General features: G+C 44.9%; 1 protein-coding gene across 4 annotated transcripts in view; it reads right to left on the reverse strand.

Moving 5' to 3' along the window:
• Positions 1-13,424, reverse strand: part of tln2b (talin 2b) — a 130,823-nt gene that overhangs the window by 12,226 nt on the left and 105,173 nt on the right. For all 4 annotated transcript variants that reach the window (XM_071416838.1, XM_071416835.1, XM_071416836.1 and 1 more), the window contains 8 exons: positions 12,613-12,794; positions 11,628-11,763; positions 11,441-11,542; positions 11,163-11,333; positions 10,824-10,970; positions 9,918-10,019; positions 9,679-9,798; positions 7,844-7,990 (listed from right to left, as the gene is read on the reverse strand). In XM_071416838.1, the coding sequence (XP_071272939.1) occupies positions 7,844-7,990; positions 9,679-9,798; positions 9,918-10,019; positions 10,824-10,970; positions 11,163-11,333; positions 11,441-11,542; positions 11,628-11,763; positions 12,613-12,794 (1,107 nt within the window). The remainder of the gene's footprint in view (positions 1-7,843; positions 7,991-9,678; positions 9,799-9,917; positions 10,020-10,823; positions 10,971-11,162; positions 11,334-11,440; positions 11,543-11,627; positions 11,764-12,612; positions 12,795-13,424) is intronic.

The raw sequence follows: 13,424 nt of genomic DNA on the forward strand, positions 1-13,424 counted from the left end.
AGGGGAGGGTTTGGGGGGGAAGGTCGAGATGAGGAGGATTATTTAAGATACTGTTTGAAGAGGTATGGTATCAGATGTTTTTGGAAGATGGGCAGGGACTTTGCTGTCCTCCCGTAGGGGTGGGAGGGCCAAAAGACCAGAGGTGGCAGAACAGAGTACTCAGGTTGGGTGTAGGGTTTGAGCATAGCCTGAAGTAGGGAGGGGCAGTTCCTCTTGCTGTTCCGTAGGTAAGCACCATGGTCTTGTGCTTGATGTAAGCTTCGACTGGAAGTCAGTGGAGGGTTCAGAGGAGCCGGGTGATATGGGAGAACTTGGGAAGGTTGAAAACCAGGCGGGCTGCAGCGTTCTGGATAAGTTGCAGGGGTTTGATAGCACAACCGGGGAGCCCAGCCAACAGCGAGTTGCAGTAGTCCAGATGAGAGGACAAGTGCCTGGATTAGGACTTGTGTGAGGTAGGGTTGTACTCCACGGATGTTGTAGATCATGAACCTGCAGAAGCGAGACACTGCTTTGATGTTTGCAGAGAACGACAGGGTGTTGTTCAGGGTCACGCCTAGGTTCTTTGCACTCTGGGAGGACGACACTGAAATTGTCAACCATGATGGAGAGGTCTTTGAGCGGGCAGGCATTCCCCGGGAGGAACAGCAGCTCTGTCTTGTCAAGGTTGAGCTAGGGTTGGTTGGCCGACATCCAAGTTGAGATACAGTTGAAGTCGGAAGTTTTTCATAAACCTTAGTCAAATACATTTGAACTCAGTTTTTCACAATTCCTGACATTTAATCCTAGTAAAAAATTCCCTGTCTTAGGTCAGTTAGGATCACCACTATTTTAAGAATGTGAAATGTCAGAATAATAGTAGAAAGAATGATTTATTTCAGCTTTTTTTCTTTCATCACATTCCCAGTGGGTCAGAAGTTTACATACACTCAATTAGTATTTGTGCCTTTAAATTGTTTACCTTGGGTCAAACATTTTGGGTAGCCTTCCACAAGCTTCCCACAAAAAATTGGGTGAATTTTGGCCCATTCCTCCTGACAGCTGGTGTAACTGAGTCAGGCTTGCAGGCCTCCTTGCTTGCACACGTTTTTTCAGTTCTGCCCACACATTTTCTATAGGATTGAGGTCAGGGCTTTGTGATGGCCACTCCAATACCTTGACTTAGTTGTTCTTAAGCCATTTTGCCACAACTTTGGAAGTATGCTTGGGGTCATTGTCCATTTGGAAGACCCATTTGCAAACAAGCTTTAACTTCCTGACTGATGTCTTGAGATGTTGCTTCAATATATCCACGTCATTTTCCTTTCTCATGATGCCATCTATTTTGTGAAGTGCACCAGCCCCTCCTGCAGCAAAGCACCCCCACAACATGATGCTGCCACCCCTGTGCTTCACGGTTGGGATGGTGTTCTTCGGCTTGAAAGCATCCCCCTTTTTCCTCCAAACATAACGACGGTTATTATGGCCAAACAGTTCTATTTTTGTTTCATCAGATCAGAGGACATTTCTCCAAAAAGTATGATCCTTGTCCCCATGTGCAGTTGCAAACCGTAGTCTGGCTTTTTATGGCGGTTTTGGAGCAGTGGCTTCTTCCTTGCTGAGTAGCCTTTCAGGTTATGTCGAGATAGGATTTGTTTTACTGTGGATATGGATACTTTTGTACCGGTTTCCTCCAGCATCTTCACAAGGTCCTTTGCTGTTGTTCTGGGATTGATTTGCACTTTTTGCACCAAAGTAGGTTCATCTCTTGCAGACAGAACGCGTCTCTTTCTTGAGCGGTATGACGGCTGCGTGGTCCCATGGTGTTTATACTTGTGTACTATTGTTTGTACAAATGAACGTGGTACCTTCAGGCGTTTGGAAATTGCTCCCAAGGATGGACCAGACTTGTGAAGGTCTGCAATTTATTTTCTCAGGTCTTGGCTGGTTTCTTTAGATTTTTCCATGATGTCAAGCAAAGAGGCACTGAGTTTGAAGGTAGGCCTTGAAATACATCCACAGGTACACCTCCAATTGACTCAAATGATGTTAATTAGCCTATCAGAATCTTCTAAGCTCATATTCTGGAATTTTCTAAGCTGTTTAAAGGCACAGTCAACTTAGTGTATGTAAACTTCTGACCCACTGGAATTGTGATAGTGAATTATAAGTGAAATAATCTGTCTGTAAACAAAAAAATTACTTGTGTCATGCACAAAGTAGATGTCCTAACCGACTTGCCAAAACTATAGTTTGTTAACAAGAAATTTGTAGAGTGGTTGAAAAACAAGTTTTAATGACTCCAACCTAAGTGTATGTAAACTTCCAACTTCAACTGTATCTGCCAAGCACGCAGAGATGCATGTCGTCACCTGGAAGTCAGAAAGGGGGGGGGGGGGAAGTAGTTGAGTGTCCTCTGCATAGCAATGATAGGAGAGACCATGTGAGGATATGACAGATCCCGGGTGACTTGGTGTATAGAGAGAAGAGGAGAGGACCTAGAACCGCGACTTGGGCTATTTTGAAGTCAGAGGGGACACAGCCAGTGGTCAGTGATGAGTTGATGAGGGAAGTAAGGAATGGGAAAAGGTCTCCAGAGATGGTCTGGAGAAGGGAGGAGGGGATGGGGTCAAGTGGGCAGGTTGTCGGGTGGCCAGATCTCACTAGTCGCAGGATGTAATTTAGAGAGAGCAGAAAGAGGTCAAGGCGTAGGGTAGTTCTGTGTGAGTGAGACCAGTGGACTCAATAGGCTGAATGAATAAGGAGCAGATGTCCTCAACCTTCTTTTCAAAGTGGTTGACAAAGTCGTCCGCAGAGGGAGAAGGGAGTGGGTGGAGGATTAAGGAGGGAGGAGAAGGTGGAAAAGAGTTTCCTAGGGTTAGAAGAAGAAGCTTGAAATGTAGAGTGGTAGAAAGTAGCTTTAGCAGTGGATACAGAGGAAGAGAAGGTAGAGAGGAGGGAGTGAAAGGATGATAGGTTCTTCGGAAGTTTAGTTTTCCTCCATTTTTGCTCAGCTGCCCGCAGGCCTGTTCTGTAAGCACACAATGAGTCATTTCGCCACGGAGCAGGAGGGGATGGCCGAGCCGTCCGGGAGGAAAGGGAACAGTGTGAGTCATAGGATACGGAAAGGGAGGAGAGTCGGGCCGAAGAGGCAGAATCAGGAGACAGGAGAGAGATAGATTTAGCAGAAGGGAGAGATGATAGGATAGAAGAGGAGAGAGAGAATATTGCGATGGCGCATGACCATCTGGGTAGGGGCTGAGTGGTTTAGGCTGGAGAATAGGGAGACAGAAAAGGAAACAAAGTAGTGATCAGAGACCTGGAGGGGGATTGCAGTGAGATTAGTAGGTGAGCAGCCTCTAGTAAAGATGAGGTCAAGCGTATTGCCTGCCTTGTGAGTTGGAGGGGATTGGGAAAGAGTGAGAACATCGCAGGCAGACGTTGGGAGGTTGAAGTTGCCAAGTACGAAGAGCGGTGAGCCATCGTCAGGAAATTAGCTTATCAAGATGTCAAGCTCATTGAGGAACTCTCCAATGGAACCTGGTGGGCAATAGATGACAATAATATTAAGCTTGAGTGGACAAGTGACAGTGACAGCATGGAATTGAAACGAGATGGATAGGTGAGAGAGGGAGAAAAGAGAAAATCTCCACTTAGGAGAAATGAGTAGGCCTGTGCCACCACTGCAACGATCAGATTCTCTCAGACTATGAGAGAAAACAGGCAGATGAACAAAGAGCTGCTGGAGTAGCAGTGTTCTCTCAGCATAGGCTGAGATGAACTTGGCGTTCTTGACCACAGATCGGCAGTTTCAAACGCTGCCAGAGACCCGGAATTCCACATGGGTTGTGCGTGAAGGGTACACTAAATTAGAAGGGTTGAAGCCAAGTGGTGGGGAGCGTCTGTAAAGCCTACAGGGAGACGAGCGAACAGGTATAGAAAAACACACACATAGTTGCCAAAGCTACAAAAAGAGCAAAAATTTGATCTGAAAATGACTAGGTAAGATACTGAAGTGAGAGAGTGGTGTGAATTAACAGCAGCATCTCCGGATCTTTCTCAATAAACATCCAAACACAGCATGATCATAGAGAAATCATTCACTCTGACCTTATTATGTTGTTACGAGAAAATAAAGGAGCTGTGGCATATAATCTGATATTATCTGTGAATGACAACCACCATTCAGGATCCAAGGCTTACAGTACATGATCCCCCATCACCAAATAATGTGTTGGTGAAATCGTCATTTGATTAAAGCCTCCCATTTGCATTCAAATCAAGATGTGAATCAAGGTAATGGGAGGGCTGACTGTGAGGCAATCTGAGAGAGCTGGACTGAGCAGGGAGCTAGCAGCAGGAGAGAGCGGGGGAACCGTGTATTAGCCCTGAGCCTACTGCTGCACAAATGCATTAAACTAATGACTCTGGACGCTGCATCACACAGTGCTCTCTATCCTTCCTAATCCAGACAGACCTCTGCAGCCCCTCACAAACGAAAAGCCATGAGAGAAGCATTCAAATGAGGCACCTCAAGGTTCAGCTCCCCACACGCACGAGGCCACAAATTATTAATGTCTGAAATGAGTCTTAAATGAAATCATGCTGTGAGGGAGGAGAGAAATTCTAATGCAGACTCATTGAAAACCAGCGATATCTTCTGCTAGTGGTAGGGTCACAGAAAGGACTAACTGGCCTAATTTCACTATGTACAGGAAGTGTAACCATGAGAACACGAACTAAAGCACTGAATTGATATTCATCTTCACGGCTACTGTACAGCACAAGTTGTTAACGTAATACAACACATAGCAAATATAACAGTTAATAATGTAGGTCTGCTTTACTCACTCCCCCAGTTCTTCCCCCAGCCAGAGGGCTCAGGGGGACAAGGTTTTTCAGGCACATTGGAGAACGCTCTATTATAACAATCCATTATCCTTGGAGCCAATTCTCACCTATTCCCCTGACACCAAAACGACATTCACACCTGGACTCTTTCTTCACAAAAACCCCTTAGTGATTCTGCTACCGGCATCAGACCCAGAACACAGTAAGCAACTACCATTCAAGGGAATTACATTCTCTTTCACTTAAAGTAGAAATCCTAACTTACTCGAAGCCTAGTAATGTTCAAATGCAGTAACAAAAGCCAAGGTGCAGAACAAATCAACTGAAATATATTTTTTGGCATTCAGATAACAACATCAGGCTTGCTTCCTAACTCTTTACTATAGCTTAATTTACCCATATCTCATTTACTGTAATATTGTCTGGGCCAGTACATACTGTATGCCTTTTACCTAAGGCTCCTGAGTGGCGCAGTGGTCAAAGGCAGTGCATCTCAGTGCAAGAGGCGTCACTGCAGTTCCTGTTTCGAATCCAGGCTGCATCACATCCGGCTGTGATTGGGAGTCCCATAGGGCAGCGCACAATTGGCCCAGCATTGTCCGGGTTTGGCCGTCATTGTAAATAAGAATTTGTTCTTAACTGACTTGCCTAGTTAAATAAAGTTTTTTTTTTTTTTTTAAGAAACATACACAAATGACTCATCATACAAAATACATTTGCCTCTTCTAATTACCTGGCCTGTTGAAGAAACTCTTCATCAATTTACACCAGTTATGCATTTTCATCTACAGATACTCAAACCTCCCAGAAAGTTTACCTTTCAATGGATTCTTCCAGGTTAATTCTGAAATCCATCTGTATAACATAAGACACTGTGATAACCTTCACCCTCCCCACTGCCGCACCTAACATTGTGTCTGATAGAGAATTGACTGAGGTACCATATTCTACAATTCTTATCATCACATTGCTAAAACCTCATCATCCCTCAATAACTTCAAGCGAAGACTAGGGGTCAGCCTGATGAACCAAACTAGTCAGTAATCTCCTCCATATAGCCTAACTCTCACACACACATCTAAACAAAACATATACTGTTACATTTTTTGTGATTGCTGATCAATTCATTTGTTTAAACAAACCTTTTTTATTTTTGTATTGTATATCGTTTTTTTGTGGTGGGGTTTTTATACAAGCCCTTGGGCTTCCAACAACACCTGCACACCGTTTTATATGTATACAGTTGAAGTCAGAGGTTTACATACACTTAGATTGGAGTCATTAAAACTTGTTTTTCAACTACTCCACAAATTTCTTGTTAACAAACTATAGTTTTGGCAAGTCGGTTAGGACATCTACTTTGTGCATGACACAAGGAATTTTTCCAACAATTGTTTACAGACAATATAATTCACTGTATCACAATTCCAGTGGGTCAGAAGTTTACATACACTAAGTTGACTGTGCCTTTAAACAGCTTGGAAAATTCCAGAAAATTATGTCACGGCTTAAGAAGTTTCTAACAGGCTAATTGACATCATTTGAGTCAATTGGAGGTGTACCTGTGGATGTATTTCAAGGCCTACCTTCAAACTCAGTGCCTCTTTGCTTGACATCATGGGAAAATCAAAAGAAATCAGCCAAGACCTCAGATTTTTTAAATATTTTATTATTATTTATTTTTTTAGACCTCCACAAGTCTGGTTCATCCTTGGGAGCAATTTCCAAACGCCTGAAGGTACCACGTTCATCTGTACAAACAATAGTATGCAAGTATAAACACCATGGGACCACGCAGCCATCATACTGCTCAGGAAGGAGACGCATTCTGTCTCCTAGAGATGAACGTACTTTGGTGAGAAAAGTGCAAATCAATCCCAGAACAACAGCAAAGGACCTTGTGAAGATGCTGGAGGAAACAGGTACAAAAGTATCTATATCCACAGTAAAACGAGTCCTATATCGAAATAACCTGAAAGGCCGCTCAGCAAGGAAGAAGCCACTGCTCCAAAACCACCATAAAAAGCCAGACTACGGTTTGCAACTGCACATGGGGACCAAGATCGCACTTTTTTAAGAAATGTCCTCTGGTCTGATGAAACAAAAAAAGAACTGCTTGGCCATAATGACCATCATTATGTTTGGAGGAAAAAGGGGGATGCTTGCAAGCTGAAGAACACCATCCCAACCGTGAGGCACAGGGGTGGGAGCATCATGTTGTGGGGGTGTTTTGCTGCAGGAAGGACTGGTGCACTTCACAAAATAGATGGCATCATGATGAAGGGAAATTATGTGGATACATTGAAGCAACATCAGTCAGGAAGTTAAAGCTTGGTCGCAAATGGGTCTTCCAAATGGACAATGACCCCAAGCATACTTCCAAAGTTGTGGCAAAATGACTTCAGGACAACAAAGTCAAGGTATTGGAGTGGCCATCACAAAGCCCTGACCTCAATCCTATAGAAAATATTTGGGCAGAACGGAAAAAGCATGTGAGCAAGGAGGCCTACAAACCTGACTCAGTTACACCAGCTCTGTCAGGAGGAATGGGCCAAAATTCACCCAACTTATTGTTGGAAACGTTTGACCCAAGTTAAACAATTTAAAGGCAATGCTACCAAATATTAATTGAGTGTATGTAATCTTCTGACCCACTGGGAATGTGATGAAAGAAATAAAAGCTGAAATAAATCATTCTCTACTATTATTCTGACATTTCACATTCTTAAAATAAAGTGGTGATCCTAACTGACCTAAGACAGGGCATTTTTACTAGGATTAAATGTCAGGAATTGTGAAAAACTGAGTTTAAATATATTTGGCTAAGGTGTATGTAAACTTCCGACTTCAACTGTATATATATATATATATATATATATTTTTTAAATCTGTATTGTTGTTTATCGCTTATTTTCTTTGGTGCAAATAAATTAAACCTAAAGACTACAAAGTTAGCACAATTTACCACAAGGTTCAGGCAAATAATTCCACTAAATCAGCCCCATTCCCAGCCTACCTTCTCAGTGACGGCACGGGCACACTCAATAAGCTCCCTCTTGGAGAAGCTGTCAGTGGGGCTCATTTGCAGGGCGCCAGCCTTCTGAACCAGGTAGATACATCCATGGCCCAGCTCCTGGACCCGCGTCTTGATCTGGAAGCCCACCTGCAAGCACAGTCAGACAGCCAGTCCATCAGTATTACAGAGCCATCTCACTCACTCCCTGCCTCCCTTCACACAGCAGACTATGTCTCATAATGTCCTCGACTGACTGACTGCCTCTTATCAGGCTGCTGGGTAAAAACTGATTTCCAGCACCTGAGAGCGATTGATGGTAGTACACCTTTAATTTCCTGACACAGAAATGAATGGGTGGGTGTGAATTCATTACCAGCATCACTATAGGCTTTTAGGCTTGGAGGGGTACAATGTCGCTATGGTAACAAGGGTTTCCAGTATCCAGTTATGTAAAGAGAATTGATAAGTGTGTGTGGTTATTAGGCTATCTCTTCACACATAATATAGATAGCGGTCTCCCTCTCAGAGACGAGGCTATGTGGGTGCAGCAACAGAGAGAATGAGGTTTGAGAGCTGGAAATATATTCCAGAGTTTGATCTCAAACTATCGAGTACAGCCTCAAGGAAGATGCATCATAACAAAGAATGCCATCCGCCGTGTGACATCTCTGCATATTTTCTAAGCATATGCAAATCTCATGCATATCAAATCTCTTTTGATAAGTTGCTGTATAAAGACAAGAGAGATTCTCATTTGGGCAAAAGACTGTCCTCTCCTCGACTCCTCCATCCTCTCTCCTCTGTGACCCCGGTAAGTGGTTGAGGGGTCAAGGAGAGTGTCAATTTGTTTTTAGGCAAACAAAGGAGAGTCCTGGTCTCCTCAATAGCCTCCTCCTGCCGGGGAAGCACAAAAGAATCACCTGAGGCCTTTGTGGAAGATTTTTGAGATCCGCCACACCCCCTTTGAATCAGCTGTTGTTTACTTGTAGAAGAAAAGCATGCACATATTTAAAAACAATAAGCTACTTATCCTTTTATTTATGAACTGTCTAGCTACATTTCCTTTTACTACTTTACACATTTAATTTGGGATTCCACCCCTGTAAACGTCATTTGCACGATGCCATGCGAGTGAAGGAGAGTCATTTCATACATGCACATTTGTTTCCACATTTCCTCCCCTCCCTTTGACCTTTTTCAAAAGGAGACGAGGACCAAGGAAGGGGAAGGAGGACGGAGGAGTTGAGCAAACCAATTAAGAATCTCCCATTGGGCATGCCCATAGGGGCACCACAGACAAATGATCCCATATTTTATATTTAACTTTTTTTTTTGTTTACCCCCTTTTTCTCCCCAATTTCGTGGTATCCAATTGTTAGTAGTTACTGTCTTGTCTCATCGCTACAACTCCCGCATGGACTCGGGAGAGTCGAAGGTCGAGAGCCATGCGTCCCAAGCAAGCCACACTGCTTCTTAACACAGCGCGCATCCAACCCGGAAGCCAGCCGCACCAATGTGTTGGAGGAAACACCGTACACCTAGCGTCCTGGTCAGCGTGCACTGCGCCCGGCACGCCACAGGAGTCGCTAGTGCGTGATGAGACAAGGATATCCCTGCCGGCCAAACCCTCCCTAACCCCGACAACGCTGGGCCAATTGTGCGCCGCCCCATGGGCCTCCTGGTCGCGGCCGGCTGCGACAGAGCCTGGGCTCGAACCCAGAGTCTCTGGTGGCAGTGCCTTAGACCACTGCGCCACCCGGGAGGCCCTAATGATCCCATATTTTAACAGTATCCTGCTTTGACAGTGCACCCACAGGCGCCACTTGACCTCTCACCTCTTCTGGTTCTGCGGTGGCAGCTGCCAGGCGCCCTTGGTGGGCTAACTGGCTGTAGTCTACAGTCACCTGAGAGGCCAGGCCACCCAGCTCCTCTGGACACGTCACTGACTTAGTCATCTGGGGACACAGTCAAAACAAGGTCATAACATGACTGTGATTTAGTTATTTCAGAAATGATGAAGAGGTACATCTATAAGGCTACATTGCATATTTAGGGGGTAGTTGTTTGTGCTCACCATCTCCTGAGTTGTGATGGCGATGGCCTTGGAGTATTTCACCATGGTGGTCTGGTAATCCACAAAGGATCCTTCTGGTTCAGGGGTAGTGCCCTCATCCAACTGCAGAGGGAAAAGCACGACTCATTTTAATATATTCAACCTAGCTACTTACTGTACATAATCTACACATATGAATATCAACCAAGCATCTACCACACATTTGAATAAAGCTTTTCTTTATTCAATGAACTCTATGCATAAATATGTTGCAGAATGCAGATATCCACATAAGGCCGCTCAATGTGTTATTTTCTATGCAGTAACAGAAATCGAATTCAAAGGGCTGGAAACATATAGAATACAACTTCTGATAGAAGCATTCAGCCAATCAAGAATGCAGGCATAATTTATTATTATCAAGTCTGTGACAGATCTTAGGAGACGGAGGGTGACAGCCAGTGGATGAGTGACAGCCGACAGCTCTGAGGCCGGGACCTGACACTTCCCATCCATCTCACTAATGAGTGTCAGTTAGAGGATGTTTCTCTGCCCGCCCACCGTGGTGGAGTCATCTTAAAGCAGTAGGAAGAGATGAGTGTTCTCAGCAGAGCTCTACTCCTGAGCTGCTTGTGGCCACAGTACACATGCAGAACGGCTCATAATAATGTACGGAACAGAGCAAATGGAATGGTATCAAACACCTGGAAACCACGTGTTTGGCGTATTTGATACCATTCCACTATTCCGCTCCAGTCATTACCACGAGCCCATTCTTTCCAATTAAGGTGCCACCGACTTCCTGTGATATACTGTACACGCATACACACATGATACTGTACACGCATATGATATACTGTACACACATACACACTACTACTATACAGTACTACACACCCTACTGTACAGGACACCAGCCCCACTCACCCTGCCCATGGCCTCAGCGATAGCCTCCACCATGCCTCCCACCATGCCGCCCTCACTGGCCGCCTCGTTCAGCGTCACCATGATGTCTTCCACAGCCTCCTTCATCAGCTGGGCAGCCTCTGATATGGCGTCGTGGGTGTGGGCCGCCTGGACACGCAGTAAACACACCAGAGCATCGTGAAACTCAAAGATCTTCATCATAACAATACACATGGCTATGCAACTACAAGAAGCAATACGATAGATTGTGGAACGAGGTGCACACAAATCTATACTAATTAAGTTTTGCTCCATTGCTCAAGCATGGCCTCTGTGCCCTGTGTTGTACAGTAACATTACCTTAGGGTTTCCACCTCCCTCCTTGGCTGCGTAGAGCATCTGCAGGGCGGACTCTGACAGGGTCTTAGTCTGGTCCAGGATGTTCATCTGCTGCTGCTGGTCGACGATCTTAGAGGCCAGGCCAACAGACGCCACGATGAGGGGCTCAAAGTAGCTGGCCAGCTGCGTCACCTGGGAGAAACAGTATCATGTAACAGTATGAGACACAGATTGAATAAGAGGAGTGGATCTAGGAGACAGGACTTTCTCCCTATAGGGGGATGGTCCCAGACTAGTACCTTGTGTCCCAGCTGGGCAGCTTCACCCCTGGCTGCAGTACTGATAGGATCGATGAGATGTCCAATCTCCTGCACCGATGATGTCAGCTGCTCCTGCAAAGCCTAAGGGGGCAGCATAGAATTACGATGGGGAAAATGAAAATGAACAAAAAGCAATTATAGTGATGATTTGACAGTTCAAACTTACTTCCAAAGATATGTCATCCCTACATCCCTGTAGGCTCTGGCCCACAGCAGCTAGAGAAGCCTGCTCGATGTCCCGGATACACTTGTTGATAGTATCAATGGAGAAGTCACACTCTCTCTGCCCTGGCGCCTTGTCCCTACCAACAGTATCATGATAAATAGGAACAAGGCAGTACTTCTACAAGCAGGTTATTAATGCAGTATCACACCTCAAAGAAGGAAAATCATGTATACTAGGTACACTTTTTGCAAACATGGTCTCTAGAGGTTGACCAGATGCAAAATGTTCTGAAGCTAAGGGACAGTTTACTCTGTGTGAGAGATAATGAGGGAAGACACTTCTATTTAACACAGCAGGAGGGTCTTTCTAAGTATAAGAAATCTGTCTAAGCAGCACCAGCAGATCCTCCACGGAACACTGCCTACTCATCTTTATCAGTGCCCTAGAGCATTCCTCTTCCTATTACATGGGAGGGGGAAACCCAACCACCATAAATGACATGTCAACTCACTGCTCAGTCGAACCGACAGTTACTCAAAGATAGCTGAACTCCCCCTCACCCAGGGTCTCAATTTGCCTGGCTACCCATCCACAGCGCTCTGGCCAAACTGACGTTTCTTCTCCACCATGAGTCTGGATTTGCCTCCCTCCCCTACGATTTCTAGAACGCAAACATATTCTGACCATTTTGATTAGTCCCAGAAACCGATGGGTTGGGTTCAAGAGCCAGCCTACATGACGATGTTATCAACTTTGATACTCTGATTGGATAGATTTCTTAGAGACGATCCAATCGCTGATGAATTTGTTTTGTACAACGCCCTTCACTTTGAAGTCACACAAACAACTTCTAGGATGGCAGATTCTGAATGTATGCACGACCGATAGAGCAGTGGAATTATATTCAGGGTGAGTTGTCCGGCAAGGCCTTAACAGGATAATATCCAGAGCACCATAGTGCAGAACCAGAGGGGTCTGTGCTGACCTGATGGAGGTGATGAGGCTCTTGATGGAGTCAGAGACGGTGCGGGAGTGCCCAGCCAGGATGGACCAGGTGGGCGGGTCTTTGGGGTTGATGATGAGAGAGCGGGCAGTCTCCAGGAGCAGGGTGGAGCTGTCCAGCATGGAGAAAGCTGAACGCATGATGGGCTCCTGGGCTGCAAAGCCCTGAAAATGGGAAAGAGGGAGGGAGGGGAGGACAGTGAAGGTGATAAAACAACACAGGTTAAAGAAGAACCTAACTAACAGCTCAATAGCAACACACTACACAGATGTCATTGATCTCTTACTATTATTATTGTTCTGCTTTACACAGAGATGCAGAGGCACACCTAGAGTCTTTATGATGGCAGCTAAAGCCTCCCTCGACAATTAGATTAACAAGCTGAAGATTAGAGCAGCTGTGCTGAGAGAGAGAGCAGTTAAACACTGCCCTCCAACAGATAACAGTCGCTTTTAGGGCTGTGTGAGGACTCTTTCTGCTACATTGTAACATAAAATACATCCGATTTCTCCTTGAGCCATTTACCGACATTAAATAAATTAGAGGGAAATGGTGCATCAAACCAATTCCACCAGCTTTCCTGCACTGTACTGGCTCTATATCGGAGGTCCTATTTCAAGGGGATTGAATGCCCTAGTCACCAATGTATTCATGGAATCTGTAGGAGTAGCTTTGCCGTCTCCTTTATATTACAGAATATATGAGGAAGCAGACAAATAAAACAATGTGACAATGTAGACTGAAGAAACCTCTTAGGAGATAAAAAAATTGTCCTCTGAGCAAGAACTGCATTT

This window comes from Salvelinus alpinus, chromosome 9 (assembly GCF_045679555.1).
Source record: "Salvelinus alpinus chromosome 9, SLU_Salpinus.1, whole genome shotgun sequence".
In the NCBI taxonomy this organism is placed as follows: domain Eukaryota; kingdom Metazoa; phylum Chordata; class Actinopteri; order Salmoniformes; family Salmonidae; genus Salvelinus; species Salvelinus alpinus.